The following is a 26353-nucleotide window of genomic DNA, read 5'->3' on the forward strand; positions in this document are numbered from 1 at the left end:
TAGATTATGTTTTCTTGCTGAGACTTCTGGCTCACAGGTGCTTTGTGGTGCAGGTAAAGGTAAAGAGAAGCTCAACCAGCCATGAGTCGGAGGTCATTAGCAGTGGTATGTACATATGCAGTCCGCTCGACCACTACGGTCGAGATGCTCAGAGGAACTAGGGTTAAACCCAGCTTTTGCCGCTTAGGACGGCTTATTGTGTAATCTGAGTTTTGTAATAAGCTTTTAAACTAACGTTTTTGGGATCCCATGTAAAGAACATGTTTACAACTTAATGGAAATGTTTATGAGTTGATCAAAAAATTTAATACCTAAATCCTTAGTGGCTTAATCACATGTTTAGTCCAAATGACTTGTTTAGCAAGTCCAGCACTGGTTTTAAACACACTTGGTAATGGACCCTAATTAGCAGGGCGTTACAGGGGCAGCAGTCGGTCCCTCCGACCAAGGTAACCCATACCCTTTTAGGGACCTAGATAGGGTTGTCGCAGACCTTAGGCTAGTTAGGTTTAACCCAAACCAGCTTGTACACCGTCACCAAAACGACCCAGACCGTAACATAACCTTGCTCCAATGCGTAGATCAATTAGTACTACGTCATGACATGGGCCGTCCTAGGGGTACCACAGTAGTAGACAACACCTTGTCTTTTAGGTCGGCCTTCTTTGAGGAGTATGGGACCAACCTTAGGTCGTGACCCTCCCTTCTCGAGGGTATAGTTGCTCCAGGACTTAGACAATACGTAGAGGAGTCTAGTCCTGAGGCAGATCCTAGCCCAGAACCCCCTTTGATTCACAAAATAGTAGACTTAGACTCCCCCTCCCCTATAGAAGTTTCGAGGCCGGAGGTCGTGGCAATAGACTCATCTTCTAGCTCGGAGGGTAGGACATTTTCAATACACCTTTAGATTTCCTTTGTAATATAATAACTTTACATGTATAATAACGTCCTTTTCCTCTTGTTTCAGGTGAGGAGATGGCACAGCCCGGGGACAACGACCTGCGCTCCATCTTCCAGGAGGGGAATCCCTCCTCCGGGCCATCCGAGCCACTTGTAAAGAGGCCCCGGCTTCCCAAGAAAACTCCTCCTGCCGCTGGGACAACCTCTAAGTCCCCTGCCAAGGGGAGAGGTTAGACCCTTGCAGCTACGGAGAAGATGCCGCCTCCTCCCCCACGACACCCAGCCCTTGCTCGGGACCAGGTGGCACCAGCCGGAGCTCCGCCGGTCCCCACTCCCACCATCCGTATCCTGGTCAACGCCCAAGATTTGGTGAAAATCCCAAACACCTTCCGGGGAATGGTCTATGAGACCACGATCTACACGGTGGAGCATTTTTACAAAGCCAATCCAAAGGACTTAAGGGAGATCGAGGCGAGGAGTCCCGAGAACGTCATAGAGTCCGCTTTGGGGATGAACCTCACGGTAAGCCTACTTAGTTAAATTTATTCTTTGGCTTTCTTCCCAGCACGCGCCTAACTTTCTTTACTTTTTTGCAGGCGGCTTTGGCTCTGCATCGCAACCTAGCTCGGTCCAGGGCCAAGAATGAAGAGTTCAAGGCCGAGCTCCAGACCACTCCGGTCGCCCTCGCAACCGCTCATCAACAAGAGCAAAGTGCCAATATTGCCTTAATGGCTAGCCAAGAAGGCAAGCAGGCTGCGCAGGCCTCCTTGGCTGCTGTGAAGGTTGAGCTCGCGAAGGCCAGGGCTAAACAGCTGGAGGCCAAGGCTGCCACCAAGGCAGAGAAGGTGTCTTCTAGCTCCTCCATGGAGGCCATGCTCTACCACTCCTGGGCCTTCAATCAAGATAGCAACTTCTCTTTCCTGGCCCCCGAGGTATGGGAGCCATATCTCGAGAAGTTCAAGGCTCGACTTCAACAAGAGCCGCCTTCTGAGACTGGGGAGACCTCTGCTGCCGGCGAGCAAAAAAGCGAGGAGGTGACCTCTTCGGGGCCGTCCTGGGGAATCTTAGTTTATTTCTTTGTTTAAAGAACTCTCTTTTTTTTTTTGTAAACATCTGCCATTTTTGGCTTGACACGAGGTTATTTTCCTCGAGACAATTCATCAGTAATTTAAGTATCTATTTTTCAATTATTCCTTGATTTTGATTAAAAAAAAATTTCTTTATGCCTATAACTCGTTCATCCAAAATTAAGGGAAATTACTTTTAGGTCGAGATAGATACTTTAACTTTGGTCGTGACCAAAATTGATTCTGATTTATATCTTACCTGTTAAACACCAGGCCTTGGACCTGGTTGCATCCAGGGTTTTAAATTAAAACTTAGTTCGCGTTAATATTATTGATATTTTGTGTTTTTTTAGAAAAAAACACTGGTTAATCAATTTTTACTAACCTCCAAGTTTTTTACCTGGTCGTATCCAGGATTTTAATTTAAAACTTAGTTCGTGTTAGTATTATTGACATTTTGTGTTTTTTCTTTAGAAAAAACATTGTTAATCAATTTAACCAACTTCTAAGTTTTGGAACCTGGTCGTGTCCAATATATTTAATTTAAAAACTTAGTTCGTGTTAGTTTTATTGAATACTCTGCTTTTTGTTTAGAAAAAACATTGTTAATCAATTTAACCAACTTCTAAGTTTCGAAACCTGGTCGTGTCCAAGATATTTAATTTAAAAACTTAGTTCATGTTAGTTTTATTGAATACTCTGCTTTTTTTTTAGAAAAAACATTGGTAATCAATTTAACCAACTTCTAAGTTTCAGAAACTGGTCCTTGGGTTATCTGCCCCCCAAGTAATCAGGAAGTGGACTTTCTGGGTTACTTTGAACTAACATGCATATGAAACTGTGCAAAGATATAAATATACCATAGACTGACTCTTAGAACTAAATTATATATTTCTAAAATTAAATGGCTTTTATATTCAAGCCTTACATAAACAGGTGGTTTGATCATTGATAATACTTTTTTCAAATGTATAGCATTCCAGGTCCGTGGTACCATTTCTCCACTAAGTCGGGCCAATTTGAAAGTACTTTCCTGTACGATTTCGATTATCTGATAGGACCCTTCCCAGCTCGGGCCTAAGGCACCATCTTTGGGGTCCTTGCCTGCTAAAAACACCCTTCGAAGTACCAGGTCTCCTAATCCAAAGATGCACTTCTTAACCTTTGAATTAAAGTAACAAGTGATTTTTTGTTGATAATGTGCGAGCCGTAGCTGTGAATCTTCTCACTTTTCATCAATCAGGTCGAGGGACGCGCTAAGCAATTTATCATTCTGCTCCTGGTTGAAGGTCTGGATCTTATGCGTAGCTATCTTTGTTTCGACAGGAAGGATGGCCTCACTTTCGAAAGTCAAGGAAAAAGGGGTGTGCCCCATCGAAGTTCGGTGTGAGGTCCAGTACGCCCATAGCACCTGCGGGAGCTGCTCGGGCCAATCTCCCTTGGCCTCGTCCAGCCTTTTCTTAAGGCATGCCTTGAGCGTCTTGTTCATAGCTTTGACCTACCCAGTAGCCTATGGGTAGGCCACTTAGGATAAACTCTTAATTATGTCGTGTCTTCCACCAAATTCGGTGAAGAGGTCGCTATCGAACTGGGTTCCATTGTCTGATACAATCTTCCTTGGCAGTCCGAACCAGCAAACGATATTCTTAACCACAAAATCGAGGACTCTCTTTGACGTTATTGTTGCCAGGGGCTCCACTTCTGCTCACTTCGTGAAATAATCAATGGCCTATACTGCATAGCAAACTCCTCCTTTTCCCGTGGGCAGGGCTCCAATTAAATCAATTCCCCAGACCGCAAATAGCCATGGGGACGAGATCATCTTCAGCTCGACTAGTGGAGCTCGGGCGGTCATGGAAAACTGTTGGCACTTGTCACACTTTCAGACGTAGGAAATTGAGTCCTTTGATAGAGTGGGCCAATAATATCCTTGCCTCAATATCTTCAAGGCCAAGTTTTGCCCCCCAGCATGATCTCCGCAAAAGCCTTCATGCACCTCCTGCAAAATAGTTTTAGCCTCCTCTGGCAGAACACATCGCAGAAGAGGCAGAGAAAAGCCATGTCGGTACAATGCCCCATCTACGATTGTATACCTCGGAGCTTGATAGAGTATCTTTCTCGCGTCATTTTGCTCGTCGGGTAACTTCCCTGTTGTAAGGTACTCGGCTATGGGAGTCATCTAGGTTGGCCTGGTGTCGATCATCTCAATCTCCCTTGTATTCTCCACCACGCTTGGTCTTTCCAAGAATTCCGCCAGTATCAGGCTCAAGGTTTTGGCCTCCTTGGAGGTGCTGAGTTTTGCTAGAGCATCAGCATTGGCGTTCTGCTCACAAGGGATCTGCTCGACTAGGCTATATGCAAATTCAGACAGCTCTTTCTTCACCTTGGCCAGATAGGCCGCCATCCTGGTTCCTCGCGCTTGGTATTCCCCTAATAGTTGGTTTACCACAAGCTGGGAATCACTGTAGCACTGGATGGCCATGGCCTTCAACTCCTTTGCCACTCTAAGCCCAGCCAATAGAGCTTCGTACTCGTCCTTGTTGTTGGACGCCTCGAATCCGAACCATAAAGCGAAGTGGAAATGATGCCCCTTTGGGGATATCAAAATGATTCCAGCTCTGGACCCATTTTCGTTAGATGAACCATCCACAAAGACTCTCCACAAGGCCTGCACCGATTCTCCCACAGGTTCCTCTTGGATTCCAATGCATTCAGCCATGAAATCAGCCAGAGCTTGGCTTTTGATTGCAGTCTGTGGTACGTACAATATTTCGAATTGGTTGAGCTAGATAGCCCATTTCAAAAGACGTCCCGATGCCTCAGGTTTCTGTAATACCTGCCTTAAAGGTTGATTGGTCATGACGTGGATTGAATGGGACTGGAAGTATGGCCTAAGCTTTCTGGAGGTCGTGATAAGGCATAAAGCCATCTTTTCCATTAAAGGATGTCGCGATTCAGCTCCGAGAAGTCTTTTGCTAATGTAATAGACTGGCTTTTGAACTCGGTCCTCTTCCCGGACCAGCACGGCACTAGCTGCATCTTCCGTAACAGCTAAGTAAAGAAAAAGAGGCTCTCCTACCGTTGGTTTAGACAACACTGGCAGCTCAACTAAATGTGTTTTTAGGTCGAGGAAGGCCCGCTTGCATTCTTCGGTCCATTCAAAAATTTTGTTCCCCCAGAGCAGGTTATAGAATGGAAAACACTTGTCAGTAGACCTGGAAATAAATTTATTAAGGGCTACCACTCTTCCTGTCAGACTCTGGACGTCTTTTCGCAACCTGGGCGGTGGCATTTTGAGTAGCGATCTGATTTTGTTAGGGTTCGCCTCTATCCCTCTAGTGTTGACTATGAACCCCAGAAATTTCCCTGATGCCACCCTGAAGGTACATTTTTGGGGATTCAACCTCATACCATACTTCCTTAAGATCTCAAAACACTCCCTCAGATCAGGAACATGGTTATCGGCAGTTTTTGACTTGACCAACATGTCGTCAACATACACTTCCATGTTTTTCCCGATCTGATTAGCAAACATTCTGTTGACCAATCTCTGATATGTAGCTCCTGCATTCTTCAGCCTGAAGGGCATGACTATATAACAATAGACGTTGGTTGGAGTCATGAAGCTTGTATGCTCCTGGTCCGCGGGATTCATAGCGATCTGGTTATAACCAGAGTACGCATCCATGAAGGACATGATCTCGTGCCCGCTGTGGCATCCACCAATTGGTCAATTCTTGGCAAGGGGGAGCAATCCTTGGGAGATGCTTTATTCAGGTCAGAGAAGTCGATGCAGGTCCGCTTAGGTTTTGGGACCAGAACAGGATTGGCGACCCAGATCGGGTATTTTGCTTCACGAATAAAGCCGCATTTTAAAAGTCGAGCTACTTCCTCTTCCAGGGCCACAGCTCGGGTCGTGCCCAGACGCCTCTGTTTCTGGGACTTCGCATGCATGCTTTTGTCCAAGTTAAGGGTATGCATGATGACGCTCGGGCTGATCCCTACCATGTCTTCATGAGACCAAGCGAAAACATCTAGATTTCCTTGTAGAAATTTCAGCAGCTCCGTCTTTCTCTCATCGCCAAGGTTTTTCCCGAGCCTAACCACCCTCGAAAGGTCTTTAGGATCGATGTTTACCTCTTCGAGCTCTTCGATAGCCTGGTGCTCAGATCTATCTTCTCCTACTCTAGGGTCGATATCATCACTCTGGGTGGTACCTACGCCACCGGCCTGCTGAGGTTCTTTTATCCTAGGGCTAGTCCTCACTTCCTGGGATTCCTCGTTCCCGCCCTGAATGGCCATCGTCTGCTGCCCAGGTTATGACTTTCCCTTCATGGAAATGCTATAGCATTCCCTAGCAGCGAGTTGATCGCCTCAGACCGTACATATACCCGTAGAGCAAGGGAATTTGACTACGAGGTGGCGGACAGAAGTTATGGCTTCGAATGCCATCAACGTAGGCCGACCCAAAATCGCATTGTACGCAGTGGGACAATCGATGACCACAAACTCGAGGAGCTTGGAAACAGTTCGGGGTCCCTCACCCAAGGTTATTAATAACTCAATTGTTCCAATCGCTACCGACCCTTCGCCAGAAAACCCATTCAACATCATGGAGGTGGCCTTCAGCTCGGTTACAGACAACCCCATTTTTTCTAGCGTGGACTGAAACAACATGTTCACTGAACTCCCATTATCAACTAGTATCCTCCTAACTCTCCGATTGGCGAGCTGGGCAGTTATGACTAGAGGATCATTATGCAAGAACTGGACATGATTAGCATCTTCTTCGGTAAAACTGATTGGCTGCCTTTCCAATCACTGTTGTTTAGGTAGGTGCTGCTCCGAGATAAACTCAACTCCGTTATGAGACCTCAGTTCATTGATGTATCTCTTATGGGCACCTTTGCTCGTGCCTGCCAGGTGAGGGCCTCTAGAGATGGTGGTTATCTCTCCCCTTACTATTGGAGGAGGGGTATCCTTATTTACCCGGGCCCCAGGCTGGTTTATAGGAACCTCTGGAGCTTGTTGAATGCTTTGCCCAGCGAACTGACTGGGAGGGACTCGATTCCGCACATACTGAGCCAAGGGTCCGGTCCTGATGAGTGTCTCAATCTCATCTTTCAAATGCCTGCAATCATCTATGTTGTGACCAATGTCGTTGTGGAATCGAAATTTTTTTGAAGGGTCTCTTTTTTCCCTTTGATTTTTTAAGGGCTCCGGATTTTTCCAAGGAAGGCGAGCAGAATTTGCCAGAAAAATATGCTCTCTAGTATCCGTGAGGTCGACATAAGTCGCGTAGACCGGTTTGAACTTCTCCACGGGCTTGTTTTTCTTTGGACCATTCTAGCCGCCCTCACCATTTCCCTTTCTCTTGCTTCCTCCCCCCTAGTTATTCTGGGCAATGGTTTGAGTCATAGTTACGATGTCCGTTTCCGCTCCAGCGGGCTGGTCAAGGACTTGGCCGATTCCTGCGACCGACGCTCGTGCTTTTTCCAAGTTTATCCATCTCTGGGCCTTGTTCAGGAATTCATCCACGGTGTTGACGCCCTTCCTCTGGATTTCTTTCCATAGGTCACCCCCAACAAGGATTCCAGTTCTCATAGCCATGAGTCTGGAACTTTCATCCGCGTCTCTAGCTCGGGCCGCAACGTTGGAAAACCTGCTCAGATAAGATTTTAAGGGTTCTCCGGCCTGCTGCTTTACATTAGCAAGGGAGTCTGCCTTGACGCGAACTACCTGAGAGGCCCGGAATGCCCTCTTGAAATCGGCAGAGAAACTCTTCCACGAGCTGATAGAATGTTTCTTATATTGCTTAAACCATTGCCTAGCTGGCCCGATCAGAGTCAAAGGGAATATCAAGCATCTCAGCTCGGGGCTAATATTATGGGCCATCATCAGGGTGTTGAACATCCCCAAGTGATCCGACGGATCTCCATCCCCATCGAATTTGGATAGATGGGGCATCCTGAACCCAGCGAGTACGCTGTTGCTACGATGTTGGGGGAAAAAAGCTCGAGCTCGTCCCCCGAGTCATATTCGTTTTTTCCCTTTTCTGATAGGAGTCTCTTCATTAGCTCCTCCATCTGAGCTAACATTTCGAGGGTTTGGTCTTTGATCCCTTGGTTATTCTGGGGCTGTTCAACAGTTCTCGTCCCACTGTACACGTTAGGCGGGTTATTGTCCCTCCAAGCTTGAGCTTGGTTTGATGGGACATTCCTGTTGCCACGTATTTCAGAAGGACCATCCTCTCGGCGAGCATGACTTTCATTTCTGGTCGGATCCCCCCTCTGTGAGTTGAGGCGATCTTGAAGGTCGGTCCGCAGGGCGGCTTGAGGGCTTTATGCCGAACTTAGATGATTTCTCAGATCCCCACCAGATCTGCCACTTCGGTGGCTTTCGGTCCAATAACTCCCATTAGAGAAGCTCAGAGCCTGCTGTCAAGGGTGAGGATCTGGGACATTTTCGCATGCTCGTGGGGGATGGCAAGAGCAGCGGGAGGAAGATTCCTCCTACTGTTTCCGTATGTAGGAATGTCTTGAGCAGGATGAGGAGGATATGGATATCTTATCGGCGAAGGAGGATGTCTGATCGGTGATGCAATTCTAGTTCCGTCAGGCCGGACCAAACTAGCCCACGGTCTCTCTGCTCCAGCCCTCTATGTCTGGCGATCCGATCGCTGTGCGGGAGGGCTAGCCGGAACAGGTTGGCCACACGAGCTCCCCCCAGACCTTCTTCTTGAATCATCGTGAGCTCTCCTGGGTGCATTCGAAGGTGGAGCCGAACTTGGGGTTAAAGTTCTGACTGACTGGCTGACTCGTTGATGGTCCCTGGGAAAATCATCAAACATAGTTTCCTGGTGATGGTGCGACATGGGCGCAGAACTCAGGGTTGAGGTTCTAACCAATCGACTAGGCCTGGGCCGACTATCCCAGCGGGACTTGTGAGTCCTACTTTGCCTCTTCCTGACGTTCACGTCGGTTGCAAGAGGGGTAACCGGGACAAGACTTCCTTGATTTGCTTATTTTCTTTGGCTAGATGGCTCCTCAACTGCATGTTTTCCATCTCCATCGCCGTTAGGTAACCCGGGTTCGGATTTGGTGGTAGGGGCGCTGAACTTCCGGTGTCATCATGGCCCATCGGTTGTTTTCCCAATCGTTGCTAAATCTTTGGGTTTTGTTCGTTGGACACAGCGGTATGGTGAGCCTCCTGCCCACCATGCTGATCCGTTTCGTTACCATGCCTTGAACGAGTGACCACCATGATAAAATTTTCGTGATAGCACTAATCTAAATCCTCTCAATTAAAGCACCAAACTGTTGACACGGTTTTTTGCCAAAAGTGAATTATATGTATAACTAGGATGAATTAGTGCTTAATGATAAACAGTACTTAGAAAGTGATAATACTCAAGGATGTTGGAAGTAAAATGCAAATAAAATGATCACTCCTTTTTACGTGGTTCGAAGGTTAAAATCCCCTAGTCCACGAATCTGTATTATTATTGTATCTTTCTCTATAATTTTACAGCCCTTGCATTACAGAGAAAATCCAACCCTCAACACTACTCAGGGTCTTGGTATTTATAGGAGAATGACCCCTGGGTAGGTATTGGGGTCATCCCGTGATCCCTTGATCCCTCGCATCATCTCTATCACATCAATGATTAATATTTACATTTTATATTAAAGTGCGGTCTAATAATTAGGTAAAATGGATCATGGGCCGCATAGTCTAATTTAGGTGTGTGATGTCTGATCACGCACGTTTATATTGCATATCCAGGAATTCGGGATAAAACAGACACGTGATGTCTGTTCACGCACGTTTACATTGCGTAGTCAATGTTATAAAGATCCTGGGATACGTCAGACCTCTGGCGTACCACGAGCTAGCGTACTGTAAGCTTGTACCAATGGATGATGTATTCCACAAGTGATTTCAAACAGTATGTTGCCACAAACCCATCCGCTCGTGCTTATTCTGTCTAGGGAACCGTGCTAAACTTCCTCGGACAAAATGTGGACACGTGGAACATCAATTATATCCTTTTGCTTGCCAGCTGTACCCAAGCTGCTTAAAAAGGTATGTGCGGATTTTCAGGGCGTACAGCCCTGAATAGATGACTAATAAGTCTCTCTGGGGTTCTGCGCCCTAAGCCATGTGACGTTCTAGTCACCTGAGCCTTTTAGCCCTGGCTCTGAGTAACTAGCCTTAGACTAGCCAAGCGCTTTAGTTTTCTTCGACCAATAAGTCGGTCAAGCATTTAATGCTCTTGTTGATTAGATCTAATCATTTTAGCCTACGTTCAATACACTAATGTTGCCCTTGACTCATAAGTCAATTCCATACGACCAGCGCTCAGAGTATTGCCGATGATGATTGATAAGTCAGAGTTTCACAACCCATACTAAACACCAATGTCGTTTCCTAACTAATAAGTCAGTGCTTCCTCAATGAGGTAATGCAAACAAGCATATATCATATGATAAATATCCAGATATAAGGCATTCAGCATGCTTAATCAATAATCACAAGCATAATCATAATCATGCACAATTACAGAGACTCAAGCTCTGATCAATTCCATATTCAACATTCATACCATGCCATAACCACATGCATCACATATTGGTGAAGTTTTCTTACCTTTGTTCCAAGCACAGTTTACCAATAAACGACCCTCAAGCATGATCATGATTCCAAGCCCCTAGCGACAACCTAGTCACAACCATAATATAGAATCCCATAAAAAAACGAGTAAATAAAGACTTCCGGACCAAGTCCTAGTCTCTGGGACGTCGAATCCTACCAAACCGGGTAGTAGGATCGATCCCGAACCCTTAGAGTTAAGTTCCCACAACTAAAAACCCACTTTGGCCAAAATTTCCCTTAAGCGACGCGGCTCGCCTCCAAACAAAGGCCAAGCCCTTTCTCTACCTGTGCCTCGCACCGCGGTGAGCCTACCCTATGCTGCGGCCCTAAATACCCAAACATCAGACCTCCTCCTAGCGGCGCCCAAGAACAGGGCCGCGGACCAACCATAAACCCAGCCAAAACCTTTGTTTTCTTCATTTAAAATCTTCCAAAAACCTAATCGAACATCTCCAAATCCCAAAATCAAAGTCCCCAAACATCCCAATGATCCAAAACCATCAAAACCCAAATCTCAAACCATCCAAAAACTCATCAAAACATAAAATCCAATAAAAGCTTAAAAACTCAAAAACTCAAAACTTAAAATTTGGATTACCTCTGAATAATTCATTTCCCAATTAAATCCTACAGCTAATAAGCTTCTAATCTTCCCTAGAATCGCTATGCCTCGATCCTTGCCTGAATCTGAGTCCTAAAACTCAAGTTTCCTTTGAAAATGCAAACGGTGTCAAAAAGAGAACAGGAGTGAGAAAAAGAGAACGTTCTAAACGTTCTTTTTATTTCTGACAGGTTACTTCGAGCTTAAGTAACCTCAAGCAAATCCTAATGCTCGGGGTCCCAAAAATGTCCACTGGGGTAAAATAGTCAAAATTCCCATAATTCCCTCATGATCTCACTAACTCCCAATATATCATCAAATAATCATTCCAATTACCTAATATCCCGGTAATGTGCTAAATATCCAATATATCCCTTTACTCACTTCGAGTCAAGTATGGGTCCCATTGTGACTTTCCCACTAGCTTGCTCCCTAGGATCGTCTCATGCTGAGTATCCCAAACATAACCACATAGTAATGTAGTACCACACACATACCACATATATGCCAAATATACCCATAATGGGCCAAATTATGAAAATTTCCCAATTAAATAGAAATGGGCCCGCATGCATATTTAATACACCTAAACATGCATATCAAATCATATTATAATATAACTCACATAATCACATAATAATACACATAAATATCTTATAATCACATAATTCCATAATTTGCCATCCTGGCCCCCTAATCAAAGCCCTAAGCCTTATTAGGAAATTTAAGACGTAGATTATTTAAGACGTGTTAACCATGCAGAGGAAAAATACATACTGGATGAGTTACATGAAGGAGAGTGCAGAAACCATTACGGAGGGCGAAGCTTGGCACACCAAGCCCTAACACAAGGGTACCACTGACCGACCATGAGAGTTGACTCCTCTGACTATGCAAGATGCTTTGATAGGTGCCAGAGGTTCGCTCAAGTGTCTCATCAGCCTCCGGAATGCTTGGTGGCAATCACTTCCCCATGGTCTTTCATGAAATGGGGAATGGACATAGTTGGCAAGCTCCCAACTCCACCAGGACAGAAAGTCTACATGCTTGTTGTAACGGACTACTTCAATAAGTGGATCGAGGCAGAATCCTACCATCAAGTGAAGGACAAAGAAGTGAAGAACTTCATTTGGAAAAACGTGATATGCCTATTCGGGGTACCTAAGGAGATCATAACAGACAACTAATCTCAATTTATTAGCTCTGACTTCCAAGACTTCTGCAAATTTCGGAACATCAGGCTCAACTTCTCGACACCAAGGTATCCCCAAGCACACGAACAGCCAGAGTCATCCAACAAGACAAGCCTATAGAAAGCTAAGGGAAGATGGGCAGATGAGCTGTCAGGAGTCTTATGGTCTTATCAAACCACAATCAGGACTTCAACAGGAGAAATGCCATTCTCCCTAGCTTACGGGATGGAAGCAGTCATCCCTACCGAAAGTGAAGTTCCAACAGCCAGATATGAACTGACAATCGACAAAGAAAACGAGGAGAGCATGTGCTTGAGCTCGACACCTTTGATGAAAAAAAGGGAAAAAGCACTCTTGAGAATCTTAGCCTACCAGCAAAGCATTGCCAGACATTACCAAAAAAACATTCGCACTCGAACATTCAAAGTGGGAGACTGGGTATTACGAAGAGTGTTCCAAAACACTAGGGAAGCAAAAGTAGGTAAGCTCGCCCCAACCTAGGAAGGTCCCTACCTGGTTACTAAGGTAGTCGAACATCGAGCGTACAAGCTACGAACTCAGGATGGACAAGACATCAGTAACAGCTAGAACGTTGTCCACCTAAAATAGTATCATCCTTAACTCTACTTAGTCTTCTATCATCTACTTTGATCATGATCTTACGAGATCTTCATCCAAGCTACATACTAACATTATCATGTAGGGAGTCAGAACTACATTTGGGCTTGATCCCTACAAAAGGTATGTAGGCAGCTCTACAGAGCACAGCCCCCTATCACAACCATTTTTTTCCTCCGACAACACTACAAGTAGAAAAATAACAAATCAAATTATGAATAACTTCATACTGAGATTGGGGGGAATAAGGTACTGATATTACTTCACAAGTCAAATAGCCAGCGGCATCCGATACAACAACTAAATATTTATAAAACACAGATACAAGCCACAACTAGACAACTTACAACAAGATAAAGAAAAACCATAAGTTCATACAACAACTAGAAGTACATAACTGAGAATAAAAATATTCATCCCCCAACAAAGAAAGTGAACAAAAGAGGAATCAGTCATCCAAAAGAGGATCATGAGTAGTCATGCCACCAAAAGAAGCAGTCAACCCTTCAGCCTGGGTCGTGTCCTTAGCTCTCATCTTCTTCAACTCTTCAAAGTCCACGATATACCTAGGAACATCCCAGTTCTCAGTCTTACCATCTTAAAACTCACTAGCCACACCACTAGATCTCCGGGAGTCACTCATCAAGCTCCTTAATTCAGAGATAATTTGTTCAGACTCCTTCTTGGAACCTTTCAGCCTACCAACATCACCCCGAAGGTCATTTCTCTGACCTCTTACTTCCTTTAACGTTGCCATTAGAGACTTAATTTTTTTTTCAGCAAGATAACCCCCTACAAACCCTGCAAAAAACAAAGAGAAAAGGAAAAATAAGATATCAATCTGTCAACTTGTGGTAAACTAAGGGAAAAATACATACCTGAAACAAGTGGGAGACAGTAGTATCAACTGTCTCATCCATACCAACTTAATCCATTCTAACATCATCCTCAGACCACAGCAACTTGTCAATCTCCCATAAGTGAGGTCCAAGTTCACTATGAGCAGCAGCAAAAGATGGGAATAAAAGGTCAACGATGTCACTGAATGGGTTGGATGGCTCATCTTGAGCAGCCTTCTTCTTCTTCTTTTGATTTTGTGTTAAAATAGGAGGTTCACCAGCAAGCGCAACCTCCCTATCTGCATCAATACTCCCTACAGATGACTTTTTTGCACGACGCAAACATTCTGAAACATCAGAACCAGATAGGGGAAGGGTAAAGGGTTGAGACATAGCTATGTCTGCAAACAATCGCTCATTGGTCATCAACTCAGTCAACAAAGTATGATTATATCCCAAGACTTCAAGACTTCTCTTGATAAACACAATATGAGGGTTATCAAGACTTTGAAGAAGAGGAATACCTTCAGGAAGTTGAAGGACAAAGCACCATAGTTAACTTTGATGAAGATTCAACTCAGATAGTAGATCGTTCTAATCACGATCCCCCTCTGGAATGTCACAAATTCACTTGAGTCGGCTATCAGACTCCCTCGAATCCCAGAGAAACTCAACGTTAAGCCTACCTGCAAATCAATGCAAGTATCATAAAATAACGAGTCAAGTCAATCTTTCATGAAATAAACGACTGAATAAGAGAACATTAAACACTCATATGCAGAAGACCATGAACAAGGAATCCTACAACCAACCGGTAATTCCAACAAATGGAAAGGAATGAAGAAGTAACGATTCTTCCACTTCTAATCTCTAGACTTCAAACTAGTAATTAGAGGTGGGTCCTTCCCCCTAGCCGTTAACTAGATACCTACCCTTGTCATTTAGATTTTCCCTCAAGTAATAATCTCGTAGTAACTCAGCCACCCCAAACGTTATACTATGTTTCTCACAAAGGACTTTGAGAGACATCAGAACCCGCCAAGAGTTAGGCATTAATTGTTCGGGCGATATCTCATGATATTCACACAATTCAACCACTGATCTAGGGATAGGGAACCAAAAACCATCCTTAAAGGGAAGCTTATACAGACACACCCAACCAGGTAACTGACAATCAGCTCGCTCTATACTAGCAGGAGCATGTAAACTAAAGGTATCAAGTGTATCGTAGTAACGACAGAAATAAGGCAACTCACTTATACTAATCGAAGATTTAGGGTTGAGACTAAGCATACCTCTAAGCGTACCACCAGCAATAGGATCACCAATATCTATCCCTCTACTACTAACACCATCTAAAGGTCGATCACCTGACTTTACTACTGTAACTCGGTTGCAGTCAACTTTCTCACCAGGAATTTCAAATTGGGAACTATAATCTTCCCCACTGAATGAACAAGACAATCGACTCGGGGAGCCAACACAACTGCCACTCCTTCTGGTAGACATAATGAGTAGATCACTTAGAGCAAAACAATGACTAAGTTTGAAGGAACATAAAAAAATGCAAATAAAAAGCATAAACGTTCAGCTAGACGCGCAAGCAGGGATCAATATATTCCTCACCAGTCAATCAGACGGACCACTCATCAAGACATACAATTAAACAAGCAAGAGTTTCCACAAATCATTCAGATGAACTACTATAAAATTAGGGTGAAAACATGCCTCATCAACCAGTCAGATGGACCACTAAGCAAGACATACATATTGAATAATGAAAGTTTCCACTGATCAATCAGACAGACAACCTGGCTAGACCTGTCACTAAGCCAGAAGTATCATACATGAATTAGACTGGCATGCATTATGAAGAAGATAAATGCTATCCTAAAGGAGAAACTGTAAAAATGAAATTTTTACCACTGGAAAAGATCAAACACTAACGAAAAATCTACAGGGTCGGATAAAAATAACAGTTCAACTTACCTAAAACTAACACGAAGAACACGAAGAGCATGCATAAGAACATTCAAAGGAAAGCAAAGGAGAGAAAATTTACCTCTTGAGAGCTCCCTCACTCCACACTTTGCACCTCTACTCCAAGCCCTTCTCAAATGTGTGCAAGGGTGAAAAATAAACTCCCCTTATATAGGCATTTAATACCATCAAATGGGTGCCAAGTGTCAACCATCAAAAGGTCGTACCAAAGAGTACTTGACTTCTCAAAGAAAACACCCAAAATCCTCAAAAGAAGTAAAGGAGCATGATAATCACAAGAAGAAAGCCACTTGGCAGTACACTCGGCCACCCCGGCGGTGCACTCCGCCCACTCGGCGATCGAGTCAGCCACCAGGCGAACCACCCATTCATCTCAACACTCGACCCCATCGACCAACTACTCGTTCCACCTGGCCTCTTGTTGGACCCACGAGAACACCAGGGCACACGCGCATGGCCACTCAGACCCATAGGCAGGCCACTCGACCACCTCGGCTAAGCCACTCAACCAGCACTGCGGACCACTCGTCCACCTCGGCCAGGCCACTCGACCGCCTCGGCCAGGCCACTCAACCACCTCGGTGGGCCACTCGAACACCTTGTCCAGGCCACTCTACCAGCTCAGTGGGCCACTCGGCCCTCTTGGTGAGCCACTCTGCCAGCTCGCGTGGGCCACTCAACCCTCTAGGCGGGCCACTCAGTCACCTCGTCCAGACCACTGTGCCAACTCGGCAAGCCACTCGGCCGCCTTGTCTAGGCCACTCTACCAGCTCAGCGGGCCATTCGGCCGCCTCGTCTGGGTCACTTGGCCCTTTAAGAACCCCGTGAAAGAACACTGAAAGGGGCAAACAAATTCAAGGCATATTCTAACACGCTTTCTCTCACTTTTGAGACCAATTGAGTTGAATAAATTCCGATAGAATTAGAATTTCCTACTCTTTGATCAGAATGATTTCTATACCAAATAGTGAGGGACAAACTGTAGTGGGCAAATTCCGTCTACATGATCCATGAAATTAGTTGGACTAGCCAACCAGACCCAACAAGCCAGCCAGACTAGCTAGTCAGGCCCAAACCAACGTAAATGGACTCATGTATGCTAAATTCCCATCAGATTGATCAATGGATATCCAGACCCGAATCCGGAGACAATTAATTAGCCAGAGACCTTGAAACAATCAAGGTATACGCAACTCTCCCATGAAAATCGGGAGAGAACCACTAAGAACGGGTCAAACGAATGGAACTTGGACCGTAAGGAAAACGACTATAAAGAGGACCCTCAGGGGCTAAGAGCGGATCATCTAGAAAGACGATTACTTTGAATACTCTCTTTGACTAAGAACACTCTCTCGAATTTGATCCTGTAAACCAAGTCGAACCAGTCAAACTGACCTGACTGGACCCTGATCTCGAACCAATCAATCTGATCTAACCAGACCATCAAGCTCCACCATCACTGCATTTTCTGTTACTACAATCCAACTGAATTGAGCGTCGGAGTCTCTTTCGCTGACCCCCCACCGGTGCTCCCCATTTGAACTCTTATCTCTCTCTTTGTTCTTGATAGGTTGTGGGTGCACATTTAATCAATTGTATGAAATCACATCTTAATTTGTAAATTTAAATTAAATAAAAATAATTTATTTAAGTCAATTAATTAATGTATAGTATTTACTAAATGTTAATGTTACAATATACATATGTACACGTGGAGTGAGCAGTACGGCAAAGTGAGGACCACTCACTTTTCTTTAAAAATGAAAAAAAAAAATCAACATTATAAATAATCAGTTTATTTTATTAAGTTCTACTTAGAAGTCACTGCATAATTAGCCGGTCGAGTACTACACAACCTAGTAATTAAATTATATTTTAAAATATAATGGGTGTTTAGAAATCAAGTAGTAATCACATAAAATTTCTTAATATCATATTTGATAAGACAGTTAGCAATTACACAATAAATATTCAATAATTACATAACATAATTATACATAATTTTCACCCAGATAAAAATTGAAAAGTATAATTGAAGCTAGGAGTAGGCATCCGATCAAATCAAACATTTTGGTACTAGTCCAATCCCATCCAATCCAATCAAATCAAATGTTGGATTTTAAAAATTATTATCTAATTCAATCCAATCCAATTGAATGTTGGATTTTAAAAATCATCATCTAATTCAATCAAATTAATCATCAAAATTCAATCAAATCCAATTGGATTAATTCAGTTTTTTAATTGGATTTCGAGTTGGAATCTAATTTTTTTTTCGAAACTAAGTTTGAACTTGATTTTTAATATTAACTTAAAAATAGACCCAAAAAAATCACTTAAAAACTAAACATCATCATTCATTTAGGTTCAAACTACATAAAGTTATCAACCTTACAAGTTTAATCCAACTAAAAGCTTAAAGTAGTATTGAAAAGAAGAGAAAACGAGGAGAATAAATGCGTATTTTTAGTGTTTTCTCCTCTAATTAGGTGTGAAAGTGTATAGGGGAGGACTAATAATTAGTCAATAATAATGTATTAGAAGAAATATAAATGTTTTTTTAATAAATTTATAGAAATATAAATAATTAAATATTTTTTATATTATATGTATTTAGATTTGATAAATTTTTTATTAGATTTTGACAGTGACATTTATGATCCAATCCAATTAAAATCTATTTTTTTATAATTGAATTAAATTTGATTAGTTCAGTTTAATTTGATTGGTTTGGATGTTGTCCACCCTTAATTAGAACACTTCAATTATCTTCAAAAATATAATTATTTTGTAATTACTTGGTTAAATTTATGTGGTAATTACCTCAACTTACATTCGATTTTAATTATAAATTGCATTTAATTATGTTGGGTCCGAATCATTTTCATCTCATTTATTATTTTATGCATATAACTCAAAACAATCCCAATATTTTCTCTTCTTCTCAAAATTGAAAAACAAAACAAAACATTCATTTCCAATCTGTGTAGACAAGTTACCCAAAAGTGCTCATGATAAAGAGGTATGATGCTTTGTGGAAAAGTCTGTTAGGGATGAGATTTTCAAACCTAAATAAAATGGAGAGGCCAAGCGATGTAACTGATGTTATACTAGATTCAGCAAAGAGAATCAAAGGAGTACAAAATACAATCAAAGAGAATATTCTGAAAAAGAAGTTTTAGGTATGGTATTGATAAAAATTCCATCTGATAGAACTCAATGGCATCCATGAATAGCAATGCGACAAAAGAAATGGCACGGTCTTTATGTACAAATATCTACTAGTCCTAACCATCATAAAAATGATGATGGATCACAAAACGAACAAGTACTCTAACTGGGTCCTAGGCAAAGACCTTATGCAGTGATTAAGCAATATCACTTTCTGATCTTGTATTGTAGTAGATAGTCAGACAAAATCTATCAGCTATATCTCAACTTGGGACAGTCCTACATCATCAGAAGATGATCAAGTTGTAGCTCAGTAAGGGGTTCTTGCCCAAGCTCCTGTCCTCTAATCCTCACTGCTTAGGTTCTCTATGAAAATTAGCAGGAATCAACGCATTGTCATCAAAGTTCGGACCCTTTTTTCTCTTTCAGCCCTCTTAGCAGTTGGAGTTCTCTTCAGTTTATGTAACTCCTCCATTACTACCTTCTCAACTGTGTCGATTGAGTTCAGAAGTTTCTTCTGGGGTGTGAGACAATCTGATTCTCCAGTCGTCTGATTAGCAATTCCAAGCAAAATCTTTGGAACTTTACCAACAGAACTGACGGAAGGTGGGCAGGGCTTTCTTCTCACAACTGAACGTGGAGTGGTAGTATAAAGATTGTAGTCGAGTGGAGCAACATCTACTGAAGAAGAAGCAAAACTCCCCAGTTCCTGTGGTGTAGGACTACCAATTTCTAGGCCACTTCCGGCAGCATCTCTCAAAGAAGCTCTTCTCCTTTCAATGGCCTGGAAAGAGTTCAAAAGAAATTTTAGTTATAAGTAAACCTCAAAATTCACTGGTGTTGTTACAAAAGAGCTCAGATTAACATGATCAGGTAAGGGGGCTTGAGTTAAGCGCCTTTATGCAATGAAAAAAACAATGATGAGAACTTAAAAAACTGAGCTTTGATATCAATTCATTCCACGATTAAGATCTCAGTAGAAAAACAAATAATTATAAGAAATAAACGCATAACAGCAATAATTTCAGTCAAAAGATGCACAATTATTAGGCAGCTTTACAAAATTGACAAAGTACAAAGGCATCATAGCATTATTTTGCACTCTCAGGGACATAAAAGTCTTGCTCCTATGCACCATCATAGTTATCTTAGTTATCAAACTAAGATAACTACATTGCCAAGCAAATTTCACACGACAAAGCTCATCAAAACTGGGGGGTGGGTGGTGATAATGAGGTGGCAAAGATGTAAAGGGCAATGATGAAAAACCAAGGGAACTTGTTTCGCACAATGAGACAAAGCACATCAAAACTTACTTTAACAAATTCCATACTATAAAAAAATTCAAATACGATGTGGACCAAATGTTACTATATGACCTAAAAGACAAACAAACAATTTTTGGAACTATAAAAGCCCTCATATCTATGCCATTCCATTTGCAGAAGAAAAAAACAAATAAAGGATCCCATATGACCAAATACAATTAACAGTGATGGGATGATCTCAAAACAGGAAACATTCAGGCTTTTACATTTTATTTTTACCTCTATTGACCTAACACATTATCAAACGTATTTTCTAATCAACTCACAGAAATTAAACAACAAAAATTGGACCCTTAATTCCTGTGCTACCAAAATAAATTGGAACAATTAGCACAGTAGTTTTAAGTAATAAATACAACCAACCCAAGGCTTAATTCTCAATTTCATAGCAAGCAAACTATACCGCACGTTAATTCTACTAGGGCCTAATCGTAAAAGTAACATAATTGAACTATACCAACCACAATACAGTAGTAAATCACATTCAATTTCAACTATGATAAACCAACACACAATAAACAGTTTCATGAAACCAACTACATACTCTAACGATAGCAGTGATATCACGGAGAGGGGTTCTTGGGTACCAAGAAGGTAATAGGGTATGCCGATTTCGTCCCCGTCCCCACCCCCGACGAGAGGTCCCAGTCATGGGTGTACTCTCCCTCCGCCAGGGTCCAGCTCTTGGAGTTCCGAAACTGTCCCGTCTAAGGCCACCACCCTCTCTTGTAGCCCCAAAACCCGTCGTTGTACCAAGATCAGTGGTCGTCGTAGTTGTCGTTTGCAGCGTGGGCGGTCCAATCACGGTCGGACCCAACTCGGGTTCATCGACCAGCACCCCGAGGCTATTGGCTCTCCGTTGAGAGAATATTCCGGCGACGTCAACTGGCCTTGACAATCTGTCTCTTGATTCCGGCATAGCTTGCCTTGTGAACTGAAATTACGAATATTAAAACGTCAAAAAGATTGAAGTAGAACTCCATTTCAGAATAAACCAATAAATCAAAACCCATTTTGAAACCAATCCAGATTGCTATAGAATAGATTTAACAGTAACCTAGACTCAAATCTTTCTTCTGATCAGAACCCAGTTGGGTTCGTCCAGATTATTCTCAGAAAGAAATGAAGGCATTTCAGTGAAAAAAACAAGAACCCATTTTCGAAAACGGCTCAGATCCCGTGTCCGGCTGAAACTGAGATTTAGCAACGATACAAACCATTTGAGAAAATCAATATGGTAGAACAACAGAAACAAAAACAAAAACCAAATCAGAGTAGAGAAACGAGAAGCAGAAGATTGAGCTTACCTTAAGAAGAAAATGTAGAGGTTTTGGAGGCTGATTCCGTTGAAAGCATCAGATGGAGGGCCTCTCTGTTGGAAGATGAGTACTGAAAAAAGATAGAGAGCGCTTTGAGAGTAGACCGAATTGGCAAATTTTTCAAAGTGAAAAATGGGCGGTATTATAGAAAAGAGCATCCTCCCCCTAAAAAAATTCACATGTGTTTTTATTTTCGTTTTTTTTATTTTATTTTTTATTTTTTATTTTTTTGTAGTGCGATTCAAAATTCAAAATTGTCACTAGGAGCGGGAATGCAAGTAGGTTAGCTATTTATTCGGTTTATAAGTTTTCCTCGGATTTCAAGTGTTTTACAAAACTACCCAAAAATACAAAACTAATTTAAATTTGGGTATGAAATGGTAGGGGTATTTTTGGAATCAAGGGAAAGGGAAAGAGTAGCATGAAAATGTCATGTGTCCATGGCATAACATATTTTTTATGGGAAATTTGAGTTTTTATGCTTAATGAGATGTACTAAATCAAAAAAATGCTAGCATTTCTAATCATTTCAAAAAAAATGTCAAATCTTTTGACAATACCCAAAATACCCCTCTCATAATTTTTTCATCAACTTCCTCTTCTTTTTTCCCTCTCTCTCCCTCAACCCATTCCTCTCAACTCTCTCTAGAAAAAAATTCATGGGTAAGGTAAAATATAAGAGAACTCAATGTAATAGCAAGTATTCCTTACTTAGGACACTAAAATACTGCATTTCAAACAGATCTGTGCATGATTTTTGAGTTTTCTTTGTGATTTTTTTCAAATCTGAAACTTTGAAATCTGTAGAAAATCGATGTGGTTCGATGGTGCTCGATGACAGCTCGATGGGGCCTTCAAAATCAAGATTTTCATGAAAAACTTGATGTTGCTCGATGGTGGTTCAATGGAGGTTCGATGGTGTTCGATGCGATTCTTGCAAGATACGTAATTTTTCACTCGGGTGTCCGTTTCGGGTGATTTTTTTTTATTGTGGGTATTTTTTCAAGATCTACACGTTTGAGATGTGTATATACACATTTGGGAAATGTAAATCTTGAAAGAAAAAAATGACAAATGCAAAACATAGCTTATGTTCAAGATATGTTTTGGTATGTTTTCAAGTTCTAAACTTTGAAAATGTGTATGTGAACATCTAAATCGTGTAGATCTCAAAAAAATACCCAAAATAAAAAAAAATCATCCCAAACGGACATCCGAATAAAAAATTATGTCTCTTACAAGAATTGCATTGAACCACCATCGAGCAACCATCGAGTTAGGCATGATTTTTTAGTTATTTTTCAGATTTGAAACTCTGAAATATGTAGAAAATTGATTTTGCTCGATTGTTGCTCGATGGTGCTCGATACCAGCTCGATGGGGCCTTCAAAATCAATATTTTCATGAAAAATTCGAGATTTCTCGATGGTGGTTCGATGGTTGCTCGATGGTGGTTCGATGAAATTCTTGTAAGAGACATAATTTTTCACTCGGGTATCCATTTGGGATGATTTTTTTTTATTTTTGGTATTTTTTTTTAGATCTACACATTTTAGATGTTCACATACACATTCTCAAAGTTTAGAACTTGAAAACATACCAAAACATATCTTGAACCTGAGGTATGTGTAACGCCCTGGCTACCCCAGAACAGTTACGGTGAACGGTGGACCGGAAATTTGACTCACTACCTGAGTCCTTTGGTCAAAAACGTACTCTAAGTGTAATTAACAGGTCAAGGTATAAAACTAGTAAAAAGGTAATGGAGATTTTCATTACAAACTGCTCTGCAGAGCTAAACAAAGCGTTTACAAGCTGTTCTCAGTACAAAATGGTCACTACTGTTGTAAAGTTACAATCCCGCCGACCTAAGCGGCAAAAATAGGGTAAACCCCCTAGTTCCTCTAAAAACACCTTGACCGTGGTGGTCAAGCGGCTGCATATGTACACACCACCACATCAGCTCTCCACTCAAGGCTAGGTGAGCTTCTCTTTCCCTTTACCTGCACCACATAGCACCCATGAGCCAAGGCCCAGCAAGAAAACATAACACTTTATATAAACATTATCAAATGATTATCATTATAATCACACTGAGCGTAAAGCTTTCAAACAAATGAGTAAACACCACATGAGGTCCGGATAAACCACACTAAGTGACTGGCAAACAAGTCACTAATTCAGATGGAAGAGTGGTTGATAGGTAAGCCACTAGCCTTCAACAGGTTCTGGTAACCGTACTGAGTGACTGCCATGCATGTCACTAATTCAGATGGGAGAGTGGCTGCTAAGTAAGCCACCAGCCTCCAAGCGCTTATTTCATTCATCGACCCTCGGGGTCGGTCTGGCATTAATGCTCTCTGAGCCATTCAATGCTGATAATTGATTTGATCAAATCTTGTTGGCTTGCATGACACACGCTAAGGCCGTCCTGACTAATAAGTCAGCTCAACATGATCAGTGCCCAGTACCACCGCCGAACCTGACTAATAAGTCACAGCTTCACAGTTGATACTAGCACCCTTGCCAAACCTGACTAATAAGTCAGTACCATGCATAAATGAGCAACATATGCTAAGCATTCTATATTCAGTCCATGTCCATATTCTCACAATCAACATGCTTCATGAATGTCCACGCATGTCATATTTGGGGTGCAGTTTTCTTACCTTTGGTTCGAGCAAGAACGAATAAAAGAACAACCCTGAGAACAATCGACTTTTGGTCCTTTAGCGGTTACCTGGTCATAACCAAATCATGGGATTCCATCAATAAAATGAATAATAAAAGGTTCCCAAACCCAAACCTAACCTCCGGGACCTCAAACACTACTCAACCGGGTAGTAGGTTCAATCCCGAGGCCTTAGGCTTGCATCCCCGAGCCAAAAAGCTAATTCTGGCCAAAAATGCCTTAAGGGTCGCGGCCCTCCTTGGCCATGCCGCGGCCCGCCCCTCAGACAGAGGCGCCTAAACCCAGCAACCCCCAAGGGCCGCGGCTCACCCCTGCCATGCCGCGACGCAAGCTCCATTTCAGCCAAAACCCTTGTTTTTCCTCCCTTGCGTTTTCCCTTGAAACCAACCCTTCAAACCCAATTTAAACACCACCCAAACCTCTCTCAAACACCCATTTAAACCTCCAAACATCACCCATAACTATCCCTCATCATAACCCAAGTAAAACATCCCAAGAACTCCCCTTGATTCCAACTTTCCATACCAAAATCTAAAGCTGAAAACTATGAACGAAAACAGAGCAAAACCAGTAAAACAATGGATAAAACTCACCTCAAATTCGAAACCAAACCCTCTTCAATGACTGAGCTATGTCTACAACCTCAACCTCCAAGTTCCCTAGCTTAATTCCACACCTTGAGCTCAAAACTCCAAAGAGGAAGAAGAGAGAAATGAACTTACGGGAAGGAGAAGAAGCAAAACTCTGTTTTGGTTATGTTTTCTCTACATCCATCTAAACCATATATATCCAAATCCCAAATGACCATTATACCCCTAGGTCTTTAAAAGTCTCTAAAGCCAACTCAAGGGCAATTTTGGTACTTTCCACCTACACCGTTAATCATAATTAACGCTTCCCAATTCCCGCTAATCTCAATATTTTCAAACTCCAATATTTCACATCCCGTTACCCTTTAATGCCCGGTAACACTCTAATCATTAAAACACCCCGAGACTCACCCCGAGCCCCGAGCTTAAGCCCGTTATGACCAAACCGATAATTAACATTCCTTGATCGTCTCATGCCAAATGGCTCGAACAAACCCACATCATAATGTGGTCTCAAATTATATCACCAACATGCGAATAAATAATCAATTTACCCTCAACGGGCCAAACTACCATCACACCCCTGTGGATAGAAATATGGACTCACATGCATGCATTTCACATCATATCATAATATAATCAACAGATACATGCATTTTATCAATTAATAACTTAATTAAGCAAGTATGGCCCTCCCGCCCTACTGTTCACGCCGTTAAACACAACGGAGAATTTGGGGCATTATAGTATGTTTTGCATTTGTCATTTTTTTTCAAGATTTACATTTTCCAAATGTGTATATACACATCTCAAATGTGTAGATCTTGAAAAAATACCCAAAATAAAAAAAATTACCCCAAACGGACACCCGAATGAAAAATTACGTATCTTGAAAGAATTGCATCGAACACCATCGACCACCATCGAACCACCATCGAGCAACATCGATTTTTTCATGAAAATCTTGATTTTGAAGGCCCCATCGAGTTGGCATCGAGCACCATCGAACCACCATCTAACCACGTCGATTTTCTGCAGATTTCAAAGTTTCAGATCTAAAAAAAATCGCAATAAAAACCCAAAAATCATGCCCAGATCTGTTCGAAATGTAGTATTTTAGTGTCCTAAGTGAGGAATACTTGCCGTTACATTGATTTCTATGATATTTTATCTTGCCCGTGAATTATTTTTCTAGAGAGGGAGTTGAGAGGAATGTGTTGAGGGAGAGAGAGGAAAGAGAGAAGGGGAGGGGATGAGAAAAATGATGAGAGGGGTATTTTGGGTATTGTCAAAAGAATTAGCATTTTTTTTAAATGATTTAAATGCCTAGCATTTTTTTTATTTATAAACCCTCATTAAGCATAAAAACTCAAATTTCC

General features: G+C 42.1%; 1 protein-coding gene across 2 annotated transcripts; it reads right to left on the minus strand.

The window, feature by feature from the left end:
• Window positions 1-18963: 18963 nt before the first annotated feature.
• Window positions 18964-21847, minus strand: LOC133831365 (protein POLYCHOME). 2 transcript variants are annotated; one of them, XM_062261628.1, is made up of 3 exons: window positions 21681-21847; window positions 20918-21307; window positions 18964-19829 (listed from the first exon to the last, which is right to left on the minus strand). In XM_062261628.1, the coding sequence occupies exons 2-3, from the start codon at window positions 21290-21292 to the stop codon at window positions 19431-19433; spliced, it is 774 nt and encodes a 257-aa protein (XP_062117612.1). In that variant the 5' UTR covers window positions 21293-21307; window positions 21681-21847; the 3' UTR covers window positions 18964-19430. The 2 variants fall into 2 exon arrangements, with proteins under 2 accessions (XP_062117612.1, XP_062117613.1); XM_062261629.1 differs by lacking the exon at window positions 21681-21847 and adding an exon at window positions 21431-21570.
• Window positions 21848-26353: the final 4506 nt, after the last annotated feature.

This window comes from Humulus lupulus, chromosome 4 (genome assembly GCF_963169125.1).
Source record: "Humulus lupulus chromosome 4, drHumLupu1.1, whole genome shotgun sequence".
Lineage (NCBI taxonomy): Eukaryota > Viridiplantae > Streptophyta > Magnoliopsida > Rosales > Cannabaceae > Humulus > Humulus lupulus.

What these genes read in the sequence shown, in the direction of transcription:
- LOC133831365 (XM_062261628.1), bottom strand. Translation starts at nt 21,292, where the DNA reads ATGCCGGAATCAAGAGACAGATTGTCAAGGCCAGTTGACGTCGCCGGA. An exon ending in ATATCACTGCTATCGTTAGA is followed by an intron (nt 19,830 to 20,917) that starts GTATGTAGTTGG and finishes AACTCTTTCCAG; the next exon opens with GCCATTGAAAGGAGAAGAGC.